The sequence below is a fragment of the Haliotis rubra genome, unplaced genomic scaffold, assembly GCF_003918875.1.
Source record: "Haliotis rubra isolate DU_JTF1 unplaced genomic scaffold, ASM391887v1 Scf17, whole genome shotgun sequence".
NCBI classification, from domain to species: domain Eukaryota; kingdom Metazoa; phylum Mollusca; class Gastropoda; order Lepetellida; family Haliotidae; genus Haliotis; species Haliotis rubra.
The window spans coordinates 3,471,108-3,484,085 of record NW_025765669.1 but is presented as its reverse complement, the minus strand read 5'-3'; the positions used below and the strand labels follow the sequence as shown (position 1 = coordinate 3,484,085).

Here is a 12,978-nt window from a genome sequence, read left to right as displayed (position 1 = left end):
AGATTGGCCAAGCTATATAGCCCTGACCTAAATCCAATAGAAAATGTTTGGGGACTTATGAAGGAAAGTGTCAATAAGAAAAATCTGACAAATATTGCTGAAATGAAAGAAGAGGTGGTCCGATATTGGGACAGCATGGACCACGACTTTCTAACTTCTTTGATCAGTAGTATGCCCCGCCGCATTGAAGCCTGCATTGCTGCCCATGGTGACTTGACAAAATACTAACTGTTCACCTGTCTTTGAATCTGGAGTTATGTTCTGCTAATATTCACATTTAATACGTGAGTAATGAGTGAAAAAAACAATTACAATCTTTAAATTCTCAATAATTTCTGGTTGTACTGTACATGTCTAAATTTTAACTGGACGACCGTCGCCTTGGCAGGTGAATTTGAGAATCTGGCATGTGTTGAGATAATGGACCGTTATATCCTCCATGCCTTGATGTACTTGTATAAGTACCTTGTGAAACTATGTACCACTGGATATGGACCGTTATATCCTCCATGCCTTGATGTACTTGTATAAGTACCTTGTGAAACTATGTACCACTGGATATGGACCGTTATATCCTCCATGCCTTGATGTGCTTGGATATAAGTACCTTGTGAAACTATGTACCACTGGATATGGACCGTTATATCCTCCACGCCTTGATGTACTTGTATAAGTACCTTGTGAAACTATGTACCACTGGATATGGACCGTTATATCCTCCATGCCTTGATGTACTTGTATAAGTACCTTGTGAAACTATGTACCACTGGATATGGACCGTTATATCCTCCATGCCTTGATGTACTTGTATAAGTACCTTGTGAAACTATGTACCACTGGATATGGACCGTTATATCCTCCATGCCTTGATGTACTTGTATAAGTACCTTGTGAAACTATGTACCACTGGATATGGACCGTTATATCCTCCATGCCTTGATGTACTTGTATAAGTACCTTGTGAAACTATGTACCACTGGATATGGACCGTTATATCCTCCACGCCTTGATGTACTTGTATAAGTACCTTGTGAAACTATGTACCACTGGATATGGACCGTTATATCCTCCATGCCTTGATGTACTTGTATAAGTACCTTGTGAAACCACTGGATATGGACCGTTATATCCTCCATGCCTTGATGTACTTGTATAAGTACCTTGTGAAACTATGTACCACTGATATGGACCGTTATATCCTCCACGCCTTGATGTACTTGTATAAGTACCTTGTGAAACTATGTACCACTGGATATGGACCGTTATATCCTCCATGCCTTGATGTACTTGTATAAGTACCTTGTGAAAAAACTATGTACCACTGGATATGGACCGTTATATCCTCCATGTACTTGTATGTACCATGCCTTGATGTACTGGATATGTATAAGTACCTTGTGAAACTATGTACCACTGGATATGGACCGTTATATCCTCCATGCCTTGATGTACTTGTATAAGTACCTTGTGAAACTATGTACCACTGGATATGGACCGTTATATCCTCCATGCCTTGATGTACTTGGTATAAGTACCTTGTGAAACTATGTACCACTGGATATGGACCGTTATATCCTCCATGCCTTGATGTGCTGGTATAAGTACCTTGTGAAACTATGTACCACTGGATATGGACCGTTATATCCTCCACGCCTTGATGTACTTGTATAAGTACCTTGTGAAACTATGTACCACTGGATATGGACCGTTATATCCTCCATGCCTTGATGTACTTGTATAAGTACCTTGTGAAACTATGTACCACTGGATATGGACCGTTATATCCTCCACGCCTTGATGTACTTGTATAAGTACCTTGTGAAACTATGTACCACTGGATATGGACCGTTATATCCTCCATGCCTTGATGTGCTGGTATAAGTACCTTGTAAAACTATGTACCACTGGATATGGACCGTTATATCCTCCATGCCTTGATGTGCTGGTATAAGTACGTTGTGAAACTATGTACCACTGGATATGGACTGTTATATCCTCCATGCCTTGATGTACTTGTGTAAATACCTTGTGAAACTATGTACCCCTGGATATGGACCGTTATATCCTCCATGCCTTGATGTACTTGTATAAGTGCCTTGTGAAACTATGTACCACTGGATATGGACCGTTATATATCCTCCATGCCTTGATGTACTTGTATAAGTACCTTGTGAAACTATGTACCACTGGATATGGACCGTTATATCCTCCATGCCTTGATGTACTTGTATAAGTATTTTGTATATCAATGTATATGGACCATGTACACAGGGTCCATGGCCCACACCAGTGTACCGAAAAAGAAAGAACTAACGAGCACCATCCCTAAAGTTGACACCATGTCTGCACGGATGGCTAGTTTTGTTTCTCTTTCCAGCAGGCAAGAAGGAGATGCCTGCGGGGTAACCAGCTTTATCCATTTTCATTAACAGAAAACTTAGTTTCTCTGGTGCCTGTTCAAATACGCTGCCATTGTGTATTTTGTTCAAATGCACCGTATAGGCATGGGAAGTATTGTACTTAATACATGCACACTGTTATGGGCTTACAATAAACTCTACGTAGCTGGGCTAAAACAATTATAGCCACCCGTCGCATGTTCTCAAACCAGACTGTGCTTCATCTGTGCCTTGTATAATCTCATCTCTAAGAGGGGCGGTTGGGTATAGCCTAGTGGTTAAAGCGTTCGCTCGTCACGCCGAAGTCCAGGGTTTGATTCCAAACATGGGTACAATGTGTGAAGCCCATTCTGGTGTTCACCGCCGTAATATTGTTAAAAGCGGCGTAAAACTAAATTCAATAACTCATCTCTAAGAGATCGCAGTTTGTATCGTCCGACGCATCTCACCAAAAGACGTGACACAATAGCACAAAGATTGAATGAGTGAGTGAGTTTAGTTTTACGCAGCACTCAGAAATATTGCAGCTATATGGCGCGGTCTGGTAATAATCGAGTCTGGACCAGACAATCCAGTGATCAACAGCATGAGCATCGATCTGCGCAATTGGGAACCGATGACATGTGACCACCCGATCCCTTTAGTCGCCTCTTACAAGCATGGGTTACTGAAGATCAATATTCTAACCCGGACCTTCACGGGTGAGCACAAAGATTGAGTCAGACAAGGTATGTTTAGGAATGTGTCTTGACAAGATGGGTCACTGAACACAATGATACAGTCCCACATTGGCTGACGCACTCTGTCTGCATGATGTCATCGTCACATTTGCAGTTTCTGGGACGAGGCAGGCTATGCCCCAACTCTTGACTAGGACGGAGCAGGAAAAAACGTGAACTCGATTCTTGACCTGAAACGGGCCTTCATGTATGTTCTATAACGCCAACATTTGTTCAGGGGCTCCTTTCACGAAGCAACCTAAGGTTAACCTTAACTCCCATTCTTTCAGATTGCACCAAGGTTACCTGACTGAATTACGATCACCTTAGGGCTTTGTGAAAGGAGGCCCATATGGGCGTTATAACGAGTATGGCCTGAACCATTCATGAATATATCACTATTTGCCAAACTTTGCCTGTCATTTAATTACAATGTGACACACGAAGAGAGAATTTACATAAGGAATCCATAAGGAGACATGATATGAAGTGGAATGTTATTTTCAGACCTATATTCGATACATTTTCGATATTTTTAATGATCCCAAATTGCAAATGGGTTTGCGGTTGCATGTTGGTGTTTATATGATTTAAGAATACATATTTCGTAATTCAAAACCGATAACAAAAGATGTATTTAATGTGTAATGGTTTATATGATTTTAGAATAATTATTTCGTAATTCAAAACCGATAATATGTATTTAATGTGTAATGTTTTGTTTTAAGATCACCGTCACCTTCATGTCAATATTACAACAAAACAGAGAATAGACTACAAATGTTTATTTCACTTTTCAATTTGTCTGGCAAGAAATACAGACCTTTTTTTTTTACACCATTTCCTGTTTTCAGCCTTCGACAGAATCCATAAACTGGGTCTTCTACATTCTAAGTTCTTTTCTTTTTATTTGTTTTTAGTTTTTCTAATTTTTGGATGACCTTATAGTCGTCTCTTTTCTAGTCATGGTCATAGTTCGTTTAATGTTTCCGCTGAATGGAATAATTTCTAATACTTCTGAAAATATTTCTAAGATGTACCTGCACTCTTGATAACATTTTTCCTCATCTTCGTCTTCTTCATCATATCCGTTATCTACAACGTTGTGATGTAATCGATTGTCTTCGTGAGTTCCTGGTTTCAAATCAAAGGTTAGGTGTGAAACTCTAAAGGGGCGTGGACAGATTTTGATGAATAGATATGACTTTGTTCGTGTTTCGGAAACAATTTTGATCATGCAGTTGTGAAGGGACACCTTAAACAAACTCATAATTACACTGATGGAGTGAGTGAGTGAGTGAGTTTAGTTTTATGCCGCTTTTGGCAGTTTTCCAGCTATGTCGCGGCAGGGAACACCAGAAATAGGCTTTAAAAATTGTGTCCATATGGGGAATCGAAAGCCTTAAACACTAGGCTACCCGGCCGCCCCTAATAGGTCAAGACTCACGAAGACCATGCCCTTTTCGCAGTAGGTTTGACCTTCTCCGTGGTGTAGTGGTTAGAGCGTCCGCCCGGAGAGCGGAAGGTCGCGGGCTCGATCCCCGACCGCGTCATACCAAAAGACGTTAAAATATGGTACTTGTTGGTCCCTGCCTGGCGCTCGGCATTTATGGGTACAACAAGGACTGGTCGGCTCGGAGTCAGTATACTGTGTCTGAGTGGGGTATTCATGCTTCACTGCGGCATGGTATCTCAGTGAGCTTGCACTATAAAACCAGCTTCAGTCTGGGCTAGTACAAGCAGCCGCACATACACATACACACGCATGCACGTCGTCATATGAGCGAAATATTCTCAAGCACGACGTTAAACCCAATTTCACCTCACCTCACCTCGCAGTAGGTTTGGGTAATCTCAATCACCATATTGTCTGGTTTGATTACTTTCCACCATAACACGGTAGGAGTACTGATTTGCAGCGCCGGGAAAAACACATACTTTTAAGACGAATTGTCAGAGAAGCATTTGCTCCAGGTTGGACTGGACAATTTGTCCTTTTTGCAAACACCCGGTGTCCTCAATGATTTTCTAGCCTGTCCATTAAAATTGAAATAATTCACTTGCTAGCCAACAGAATCTCGGAGGACAGGTTATGTTCTGGCATTGATGATAATATCAATCACTGGTTATCAAGCCGTGACCCAATTATTGTAAAACAACTGCCGCCTTAAAGCTGGTATAAGGAATAAATTTCTGGATAAATATTTTATACATCCTCTATCACAACACAGTCAACATAATGTCTTCAACAAACATAAATGTTATAAATAATCTATGCCTTTTTTATATCATGTTGGGAAAATAAAAAAATCTGATGTTTTTCTGTAAAACTTTTTTATGTAACTTATATCAATGAATGTATTTTGGCCCAGTGGCCTATTACTGAATACAAATGTCAAATTATCACTCATTACAAGAAGGTTCTAAACTCTGCAACCCCAACACGCCGTTCAGTCATCATAATAGAGACACGTGCGATCGTTAAAACATTATTTATCATGATAAACAGACGTGCTTTGGAATATAGACTGGTCCAATTTCTGAATGTCGAAATGGACAGTTCTGTCATCCTGGTCCGATGCCCACACCCAAACAGTCAGCTCATCGTTCTCTAAACTCTCCCCCATGTAAGTGTTCCTCGAGGACTTGATGCCACGTTTGACCACATCTTTGGTAACGGCTCCCATACAACCTTTCTCTATGGCATAATGCAAAGCGCTGTCGCAGTAGTCGACATAGACAGTGTAGTTAGTATGCTTGTAATTATCAGTGTCAAACCAAACCACGTTGACACGGTACTGCACAGCGTCAGGTGGTCTTTGCAATCTTGGAACGATCAGTGGTTCTTTCAAGGTGGCCATTCCACCATATTTCTCCCGCCAGCAATCCGGAAGTGGTTTGGGTCGTCTGCTCGTTTTATCCACCACAACAAATTGATTGATGTTTCTGAGGATGGTCTCTCCGGTCGAGGGAACAACGATGGACGATACAGTACTAAGGGAAGACTTGCCCACATACCCGAGTTGATATAAAACATCTAATGGGCTCTTGGGTACAGACGTATCATACATTGCCTTTTCTGATATGACCTCTGTCGAAGCCACAAATGACATTGTGTCTGAGAAGAGTTGGTCGAAGCGAAACAGCGTCCTTCCAGTGTCATCAAGTGGACAGTTTGAGGCAAATATTCTTGCTGTTGTAACAAATCTCAAAACACTGGCCATTGTGGGGTTTCCTGCAAAACAATTTTGATATTTCAAGACATCATAACCAACAATGATGTAATAATGCGCAGACAGTTTGCTCTGTAATCATCCTTCACACTTTGTGTATCAACCTTATCACTTTACTCATGTTTATATAAGCCTTTCCTGCCGTATTAACATCACTTGCTTGATAACGGTGTTAGAACCTACATCGAAATGTCGCTTACATTAATTAGAAAAAAGCTGTATATCCATAAAACTGACCCGTGATGGTCCGGGTTGGAATGAACCTTCAGTAACCCATGCTTATCGTAAGTGGCGACTAACGGAACCGGGTGGTCAGGCTATCTGGCTTGGTTGACCCATGTCATCGGTTCCCAATTGCGCAGATCGATGCTCATGATGTGGATTCACTGGATTGTCTGATCCAGACTCGATTATTTACAGGCCGCCGCCATATACCAGGAATATTGCTGAGTGCGGCGTAAAACTAAATTCACTCACTCATCCATAAAACTAACTCACTTGTGTACATATATTGTTTAAAATTGCATATTTTGTCAAACAAACAAAAAAAACAGACGAAAAATGATAATCTGGCACAGGTAAAGCATCACTTTTAGTAGAGGTTATAGTAGTTATTGGAGGTTGACGTTGTGGGGAGCATGTAGTCATGGGGGAGATTGGTGATGTGGGAATCTGGAGTTGTTGGAGGTGACGTTGTGGGAGCATGAGTCGTTGTGGAAGCTGTTGTGGGGAGCTGTAGTCGTTGTGGGGAGCATGTAGTCATGGGGGAGATTGGAGTTGTGGGAATCTGGAGTTGTTGGAGGTTGACGTTGTGGGGAGCATGTAGTCATGGGGAGATTGGAGTTGTTGGAATCTGGAGTTGTTGGAGGTTGACGTTGTGGGGAGCATGTAGTCATGGGGAGATTGGAGTTGTGGGAATCTGGAGTTGTTGGAGGTTGACGTTGTGGGAGCATGTAGTCATGGGGAGATTGGAGTTGTGGGAATCTGGAGTTGTTGGAGGTTGACGTTGTGGGGAGCATGTAGTCATGGGGGAGATTGGAGTTGTGGGAATCTGGAGTTGTTGGAGGTTGACGTTGTGGGGAGCATGTAGTCATGGGAGATTGGAGTTGTGGGAATCTGGAGTTGTTGGAGGTTGACGTTGTGGGGAGCATGTAGTCATGGGGGAGATTGGAGTTGTTGGAATCTGGAGTTGTTGGAGGTTGACGTTGTGGGGAGCATGTAGTCATGGGGAGATTGGAGTTGTGGGAATCTGGAGTTGTTGGAGGTTGACGTTGTGGGGAGCATGCATCATGGGGAGGTGGAGTTGTGGAGAATCTGGAGTTGTTGGAGGTCGTTGTGGGGAGCATTGTTGGAGGTTGACGAATCTGTGTTGGAGGTTGATGTAGTGGGGAGCATGGGGTCATGGGGAGATTGGAGTTGTGGGAATCTGGAGTTGTTGGAGGCTGACGTTGTGGGGAGCATGTAGTCATGGGGGAGATTGGAGTTGTTGGGAATCTGGAGTTGTTGGAGGTTGACGTTGTGGGGAGCATGTAGTCATGGGGAGATTGAGTTGTGGGAATCTGGAGTTGTTGGAGGTTGACGTTGTGGGGAGCATGTAGTCATGGGGAGATTGGAGTTGTTGGAATCTGGAGTTGTTGGAGGTTGACGTTGTGGGGAGCATGTAGTCATGGGGAGATTGGAGTTGTGGGAATCTGGAGTTGTAGGAGGTTGACGTTGTGGAGAGCATGTAGTCATGGGGAGATTGGAGTTGTGGAATCTGGAGTTGTTGGAGGTTGACGTTGTGGAGAGCATGTAGTCATGGGGAGATTGGAGTTGTTGGAATCTGGAGTTGTTGGAGGTTGACGTTGTGGGGAGCATGTAGTCATGGGGAGATTGGAGTTGTTGGAATCTGGAGTTGTTGGAGGTTGACGTTGTGGGGAGCATGTAGTCATGGGGAGATTGGAGTTGTGGGAATCTGGAGTTGTTGGAGGTTGACGTTGTGGGGAGGTAGGAGATGTGGGAGGGTGAGGGAAAGTGGGACAGTCTTTGCTTTATGTAACGTTGTGTTAGCACAGTGAGAGTGAGTGAGTTAGTCTTACACTGCTTGTAGGAATGTTCCAGCAATATCACTGCGCTGGACGCCAGAAATGCGCTTCACACATTGTACCCATGTGGAAATCGAACTCGGGTATTCGGCGTGACGAGCGAACACTTTAACCACGAGGCTACCCTACCGCCTTTATTAACACAGAGCCTTAAGCATGTGAGTTGTCTGAGTCACCACTATTCAAAACGAGTCATCTTTGCGTTCGCGGCTCTGAAATGACCCAAGTCTGTATCGTATCAGTTAACTTTTGACACATAGCAAGCTACCCCATGAGTGAATAAGTGAGTGAGTTGAGTTGTACGTCGCCTTTAGCAATATTCCAGCACCATCACGGCGGGGGGACACCAGAAATGGGCTTCACACATTACCCATGTGAGGAATCGAACTCGGGTCTTCGGCGTATCGAGTGAACACTTTAACCACACCACCGCCCTGGATCCCCATGAAGCGAAACCATAACCAAGCAACCATATTTGTGGTTGTACTAACATGTTTTGTAATATTTACATAAATATTAAAAATAAAATTACCATCTCTGTCGATGGCTTCATAGGACAACCCTGGCGTGTGGATGACCGAGTTCCTCCCCGTCTCGTCAGCTGTCAGGCGGTATAGGTTATTCAGATGAGCAAGGTAGCGGCTAGAACATGATTCAATTAAAACTGATTATTATGGTTCAAAAACTGAATCCAGATAAATAGTGAGCAGGTTCGTTTAGTGCCGCTCTCAGCAATATTTCAGTTTTTTGCACGGCGTGATCTTCATGTGAGGAAAGCCTATGAATCCACACCCCGTTACAAATACAGTGTGCGAATAGGGTTCTGACAAAACAAGGATCGTAACCATGGGGAATGTCGGCAAAAAGCGGATCCTGACACCACCAAGGGAGAAAACGTGAACAAAATTGCGATATGTGGACATCAGATAAAACAGCAAGATGGATTGACAAATTCACAAACCAAATTATTCCAAGCAGACCATTAAATACATAGCCTGGTAGTCAGTTTGAGTATTTGCTTATGGGATGTTGAACTATGACGTTGGGTAGGGTTTAGCTATAAACTATTCCTGCCAAGATTAATCGCAATGCATTTTTCATGAGAACAGCACTCTAGAATCAATTGTGGCTTAAATGCAAATAAATGCATTGACAAGGATATAATAAAATTATTCACATCAATCAGAGGGAGGTAACTCTGAATACGACTTTACCCGTTCGACACAGAATTGGATGTGGCTGTGTCAACTTTTAGTTAAACTAACTTACTTTGAAAGTGGCCCGGCCGTGGGGCGATCCTGGTCTGATGATTTTCCCGTGCTGAATTCCCGCGCTGTACATGGGCAATGTAGATCTAGATCTTGCTTCCCACAACTGCATTTCAAAATCCGTCCCAGTTGAGCGAGCCGGCGAGCAGACGATGCTTCAGTTGAACACATCTCGGTCAGGAACTGAGTGAATGATCAACGAATGCCTGTGATTACTAATTAGTCCTAGGCCAAATGTTAGAAAAGTCCCTATCTTTTAGGATCTTTCAGCAGCAGTAAAAGCGTTATCCAGTAATTGGTATGACAACTCCCACCCTCCAGAGATTCTTGTCAATGTGGAACTAGACACAGAATGTATCAGGTTACTGAAAACAAACAAGGATTACCCTGCTGTTGAAACAGTGTCCACATGTTCATAGACCAACTGCATGAGTATTAACCACATGGTTTAATGGACGGTGACAAGCACTGGTGTTCAACATGATCAGGATATGCAGTGTGGGTGATAAGGCCTGGTGTATCATATTACCTGATAATGATGTTATCTCTACATTTGGCCTAGGAGTATAATAGCACGAAGTCATAGCCTCCTTCGTACTGAAAGGAAGGCTGAACGGTCGGTGCATAAATACTGTTACTCTGAGAGGTGACTCAGCACAACGTGCCCCGACCTTTCTTCTACTCAGAGTTCCATGCAGTCAACATTGGACCACTGACACAGCTACCATATAATAGATCTGTTACAGGCCTCTGGTGTCACCATTGGTCAGATCTTACACAGTCCATTTGAAAAAATACAAAACTTTGTCTCAGTTTCCCTTTAAAGGGTCTACACATTCACATGAAGGAGCAAGCATACACTCCGAAACGTCACCTGATGAAGGAACAAGCATACACTCCGAAACGTCACCTGATGAAGGAGCAAGCATACACTCCGAAACGTCGTGTTATTCACAATAAAGAAGTTGACATCCATAAAATCCTGCTTTTCCTACACATTCAGATAAACACATGTCCGGATAATGACAACCATTCGCTGATAACAAAGCTATTAGTCCAACGAGACACGGTTAGTAGATGTAAGGGAGGTAATTCTTGTTTGTTTACTTTATCCCTCGCGATACAATTTTTAGGAATCATCGAGAGGAATTTCTCGATCATTTATGACACCTGACACTGTGAAGCCAGGTTCGATGCAATTGTTCGCATTTAATACCTGCTTTTATTACGTCGTTGTATCACGTTGATACGCGGAGAATCATTAACTCCTTCATCTAAACGATATTCTTGCATCACAGTTTCTTTTCTTGTTAGAGAAGTGCTGTTGTATCTCGTCCAGGTTACAGAGGAATTTCATCCTTGGTGGGTATTTTACCCTGTTTATTATCTCTAACATTTTATATTTCTCAAATGAAAACTGATAATGACGTATTTTATATGCTATTAATCACAAAGTTAAACTACTCTAGGGAACCTGCTGAAATGACAAATGCAGGTGACATTATTCCTCTAGACCCCTGTTGTTACAAGGCACTAATTAGTACCTCTAGCCCCTCGCCTGGCTGTTCTGTTAGCTGTACTCACTCCCCTGTAACTGGATTAACTGCTACTAAGCTCGTTAGGTTAGGTTTTGTTTGTGAATAGATGACTACCGGTACTTATTTATCCACGAGGAAGCATCTAGCCAAGTACAGCTTTTGCAACTTAAGTGTGGACAGTCTGCTCCCAAACGAAGGAAGCAATATGTAGATAGAAATGACAAGATTAAACGCCTTGGACTAGAGTACCTGCCTCAGCATTCAGAGAATGTGTCAGGATCTGAATTAATATATTTGTGAATGTAATAAATAAAGAATCTTCATATTTGTTTTGTCAATTATTAGCAACAGTGATCATCTACTAATCAATAATAATCACTGAGCCGTGATTCTCTATTATCTATAGCAAGTACCGGTAGTCACCTACTCACAACCAACACCTGACCTTACGAGTTAATTAATAGTAGCAGTTAAGCCAGTTACAGGGGAGTGAGTACAGCCAACAGAACAGCCAGGCGAGGGGCTAGAGGTACTAATCAGTAGCTTGAACTGACTGAGTTTAGTTTTACGCCGCTTTTAGCAATATTCCAGCAATATCGCGTCGGGGGACACCAGAAATGGGATTCACACATTGTACCCATGTGGGGAATCGAACCTGGGTCTTTTAGCGCGGTGAACGAAGAGATAGACAGTAAGATCATCACAAATAAGTTGAATCAATTTGTCTATCACGTGGTCGCCATTCAGCTTCGACAGGGCCGGGTTATAAAGTCCAAGCTGACTCCAGCTTGTTCTGGTGATATTTCTGAGTAAACAACGAACTAAAAAACAATACAGATTTGAACATGACACAAACAACAACAGAGTTGCCCTTTTGAGTCCCGCCATCCATTCATATGTCATATGTGGGCCAGTAGGCCTGGCTTCAATAACATTCCCCGCGAGTAGACGTAGTAACACTTCCTTATATGGAAGTCATTATTACTATGCTTAGTTCTAGCTGAATTGATAATCTATTAATCAAAGTATTATATTATTCAATATATTAAAATATGTACTTACATTTACCTTAGTGTCACAACTCCTCGTAACAGACGCTCATATCTTCCTGGACAAATATTGAAACATATATATAGGCCTGTCTCCTTTCCGGAACAGGGTAGTGTCCTGCTCCGTCCTAGAAAAGTATTGCCTCGGCCTACAAACCGGCCTGGAGTCGCCGCGTCCGACATCGTCACCGTATGAAGGACGGTATCCAGTGACCTATTTTGTCAGGTTTCTAAACACGCGTTGTCAAAGCTTAACATCACAAGCTTAAACATATCTTCATAAAGCGTGTCACAAGAAGCCTTTCATAGAGCAGACGGAAAGGTCATTTTATTTCACATTTTAATTACAGGAGAGAATTCGAGGTTTTAGTAGGGCCTCGTCCCAGAATAGATCATTCGTTTTCCATACTACGTCCTAGAATAGAGCAGGGTTTACCCGGTCCTGTCCCAGAAATTGACCTCTAAATGTGAAGATTATACAACATGCGGGTAAAGTGTGTTGTGTCGTTGGTGACTGTATGACGGTGATATTACGCTCAGTGGCCTTAGACTTTGGTCATGTTCTACATAATGATTGCAGTGATTGTAATTGTAAAAGTTAATCTCTACGTGGAACAGACACCGTCGAGGTCATTTAAAGACAATTTGCATTACATGGCGAGTATCGACTGACAATTGGATGACGTCA

At 42.5% G+C, this 12,978-nt stretch overlaps 1 protein-coding gene across 1 annotated transcript; it reads right to left on the bottom strand.

Moving 5' to 3' along the window:
* Positions 1–4,945: 4,945 nt before the first annotated feature.
* Positions 4,946–12,546, bottom strand: LOC124272486. Its single transcript, XM_046707675.1, has 4 exons — positions 12,304–12,546; positions 9,705–9,886; positions 8,968–9,077; positions 4,946–6,353 (listed from the first exon to the last, which is right to left on the bottom strand). Exons 2-4 carry the CDS (start codon positions 9,872–9,874, stop codon positions 5,608–5,610), a joined length of 1,026 nt encoding a protein of 341 aa, XP_046563631.1. The 5' UTR covers positions 9,875–9,886; positions 12,304–12,546; the 3' UTR covers positions 4,946–5,607.
* Positions 12,547–12,978: the final 432 nt, after the last annotated feature.

Coding starts and splice junctions, on each gene's coding strand:
- LOC124272486 (XM_046707675.1), bottom strand. CDS start 9,874: ATGTGTTCAACTGAAGCATCGTCTGCTCGCCGGCTCGCTCAACTGGGA. Junction 9,078..9,704: donor ACGGCCGGGCCACTTTCAAA/GTAAGTTAGTTT, acceptor ATCATGTTCTAG/CCGCTACCTTGCTCATCTGA. Junction 6,354..8,967: donor TGAAGCCATCGACAGAGATG/GTAATTTTATTT, acceptor ATTGTTTTGCAG/GAAACCCCACAATGGCCAGT.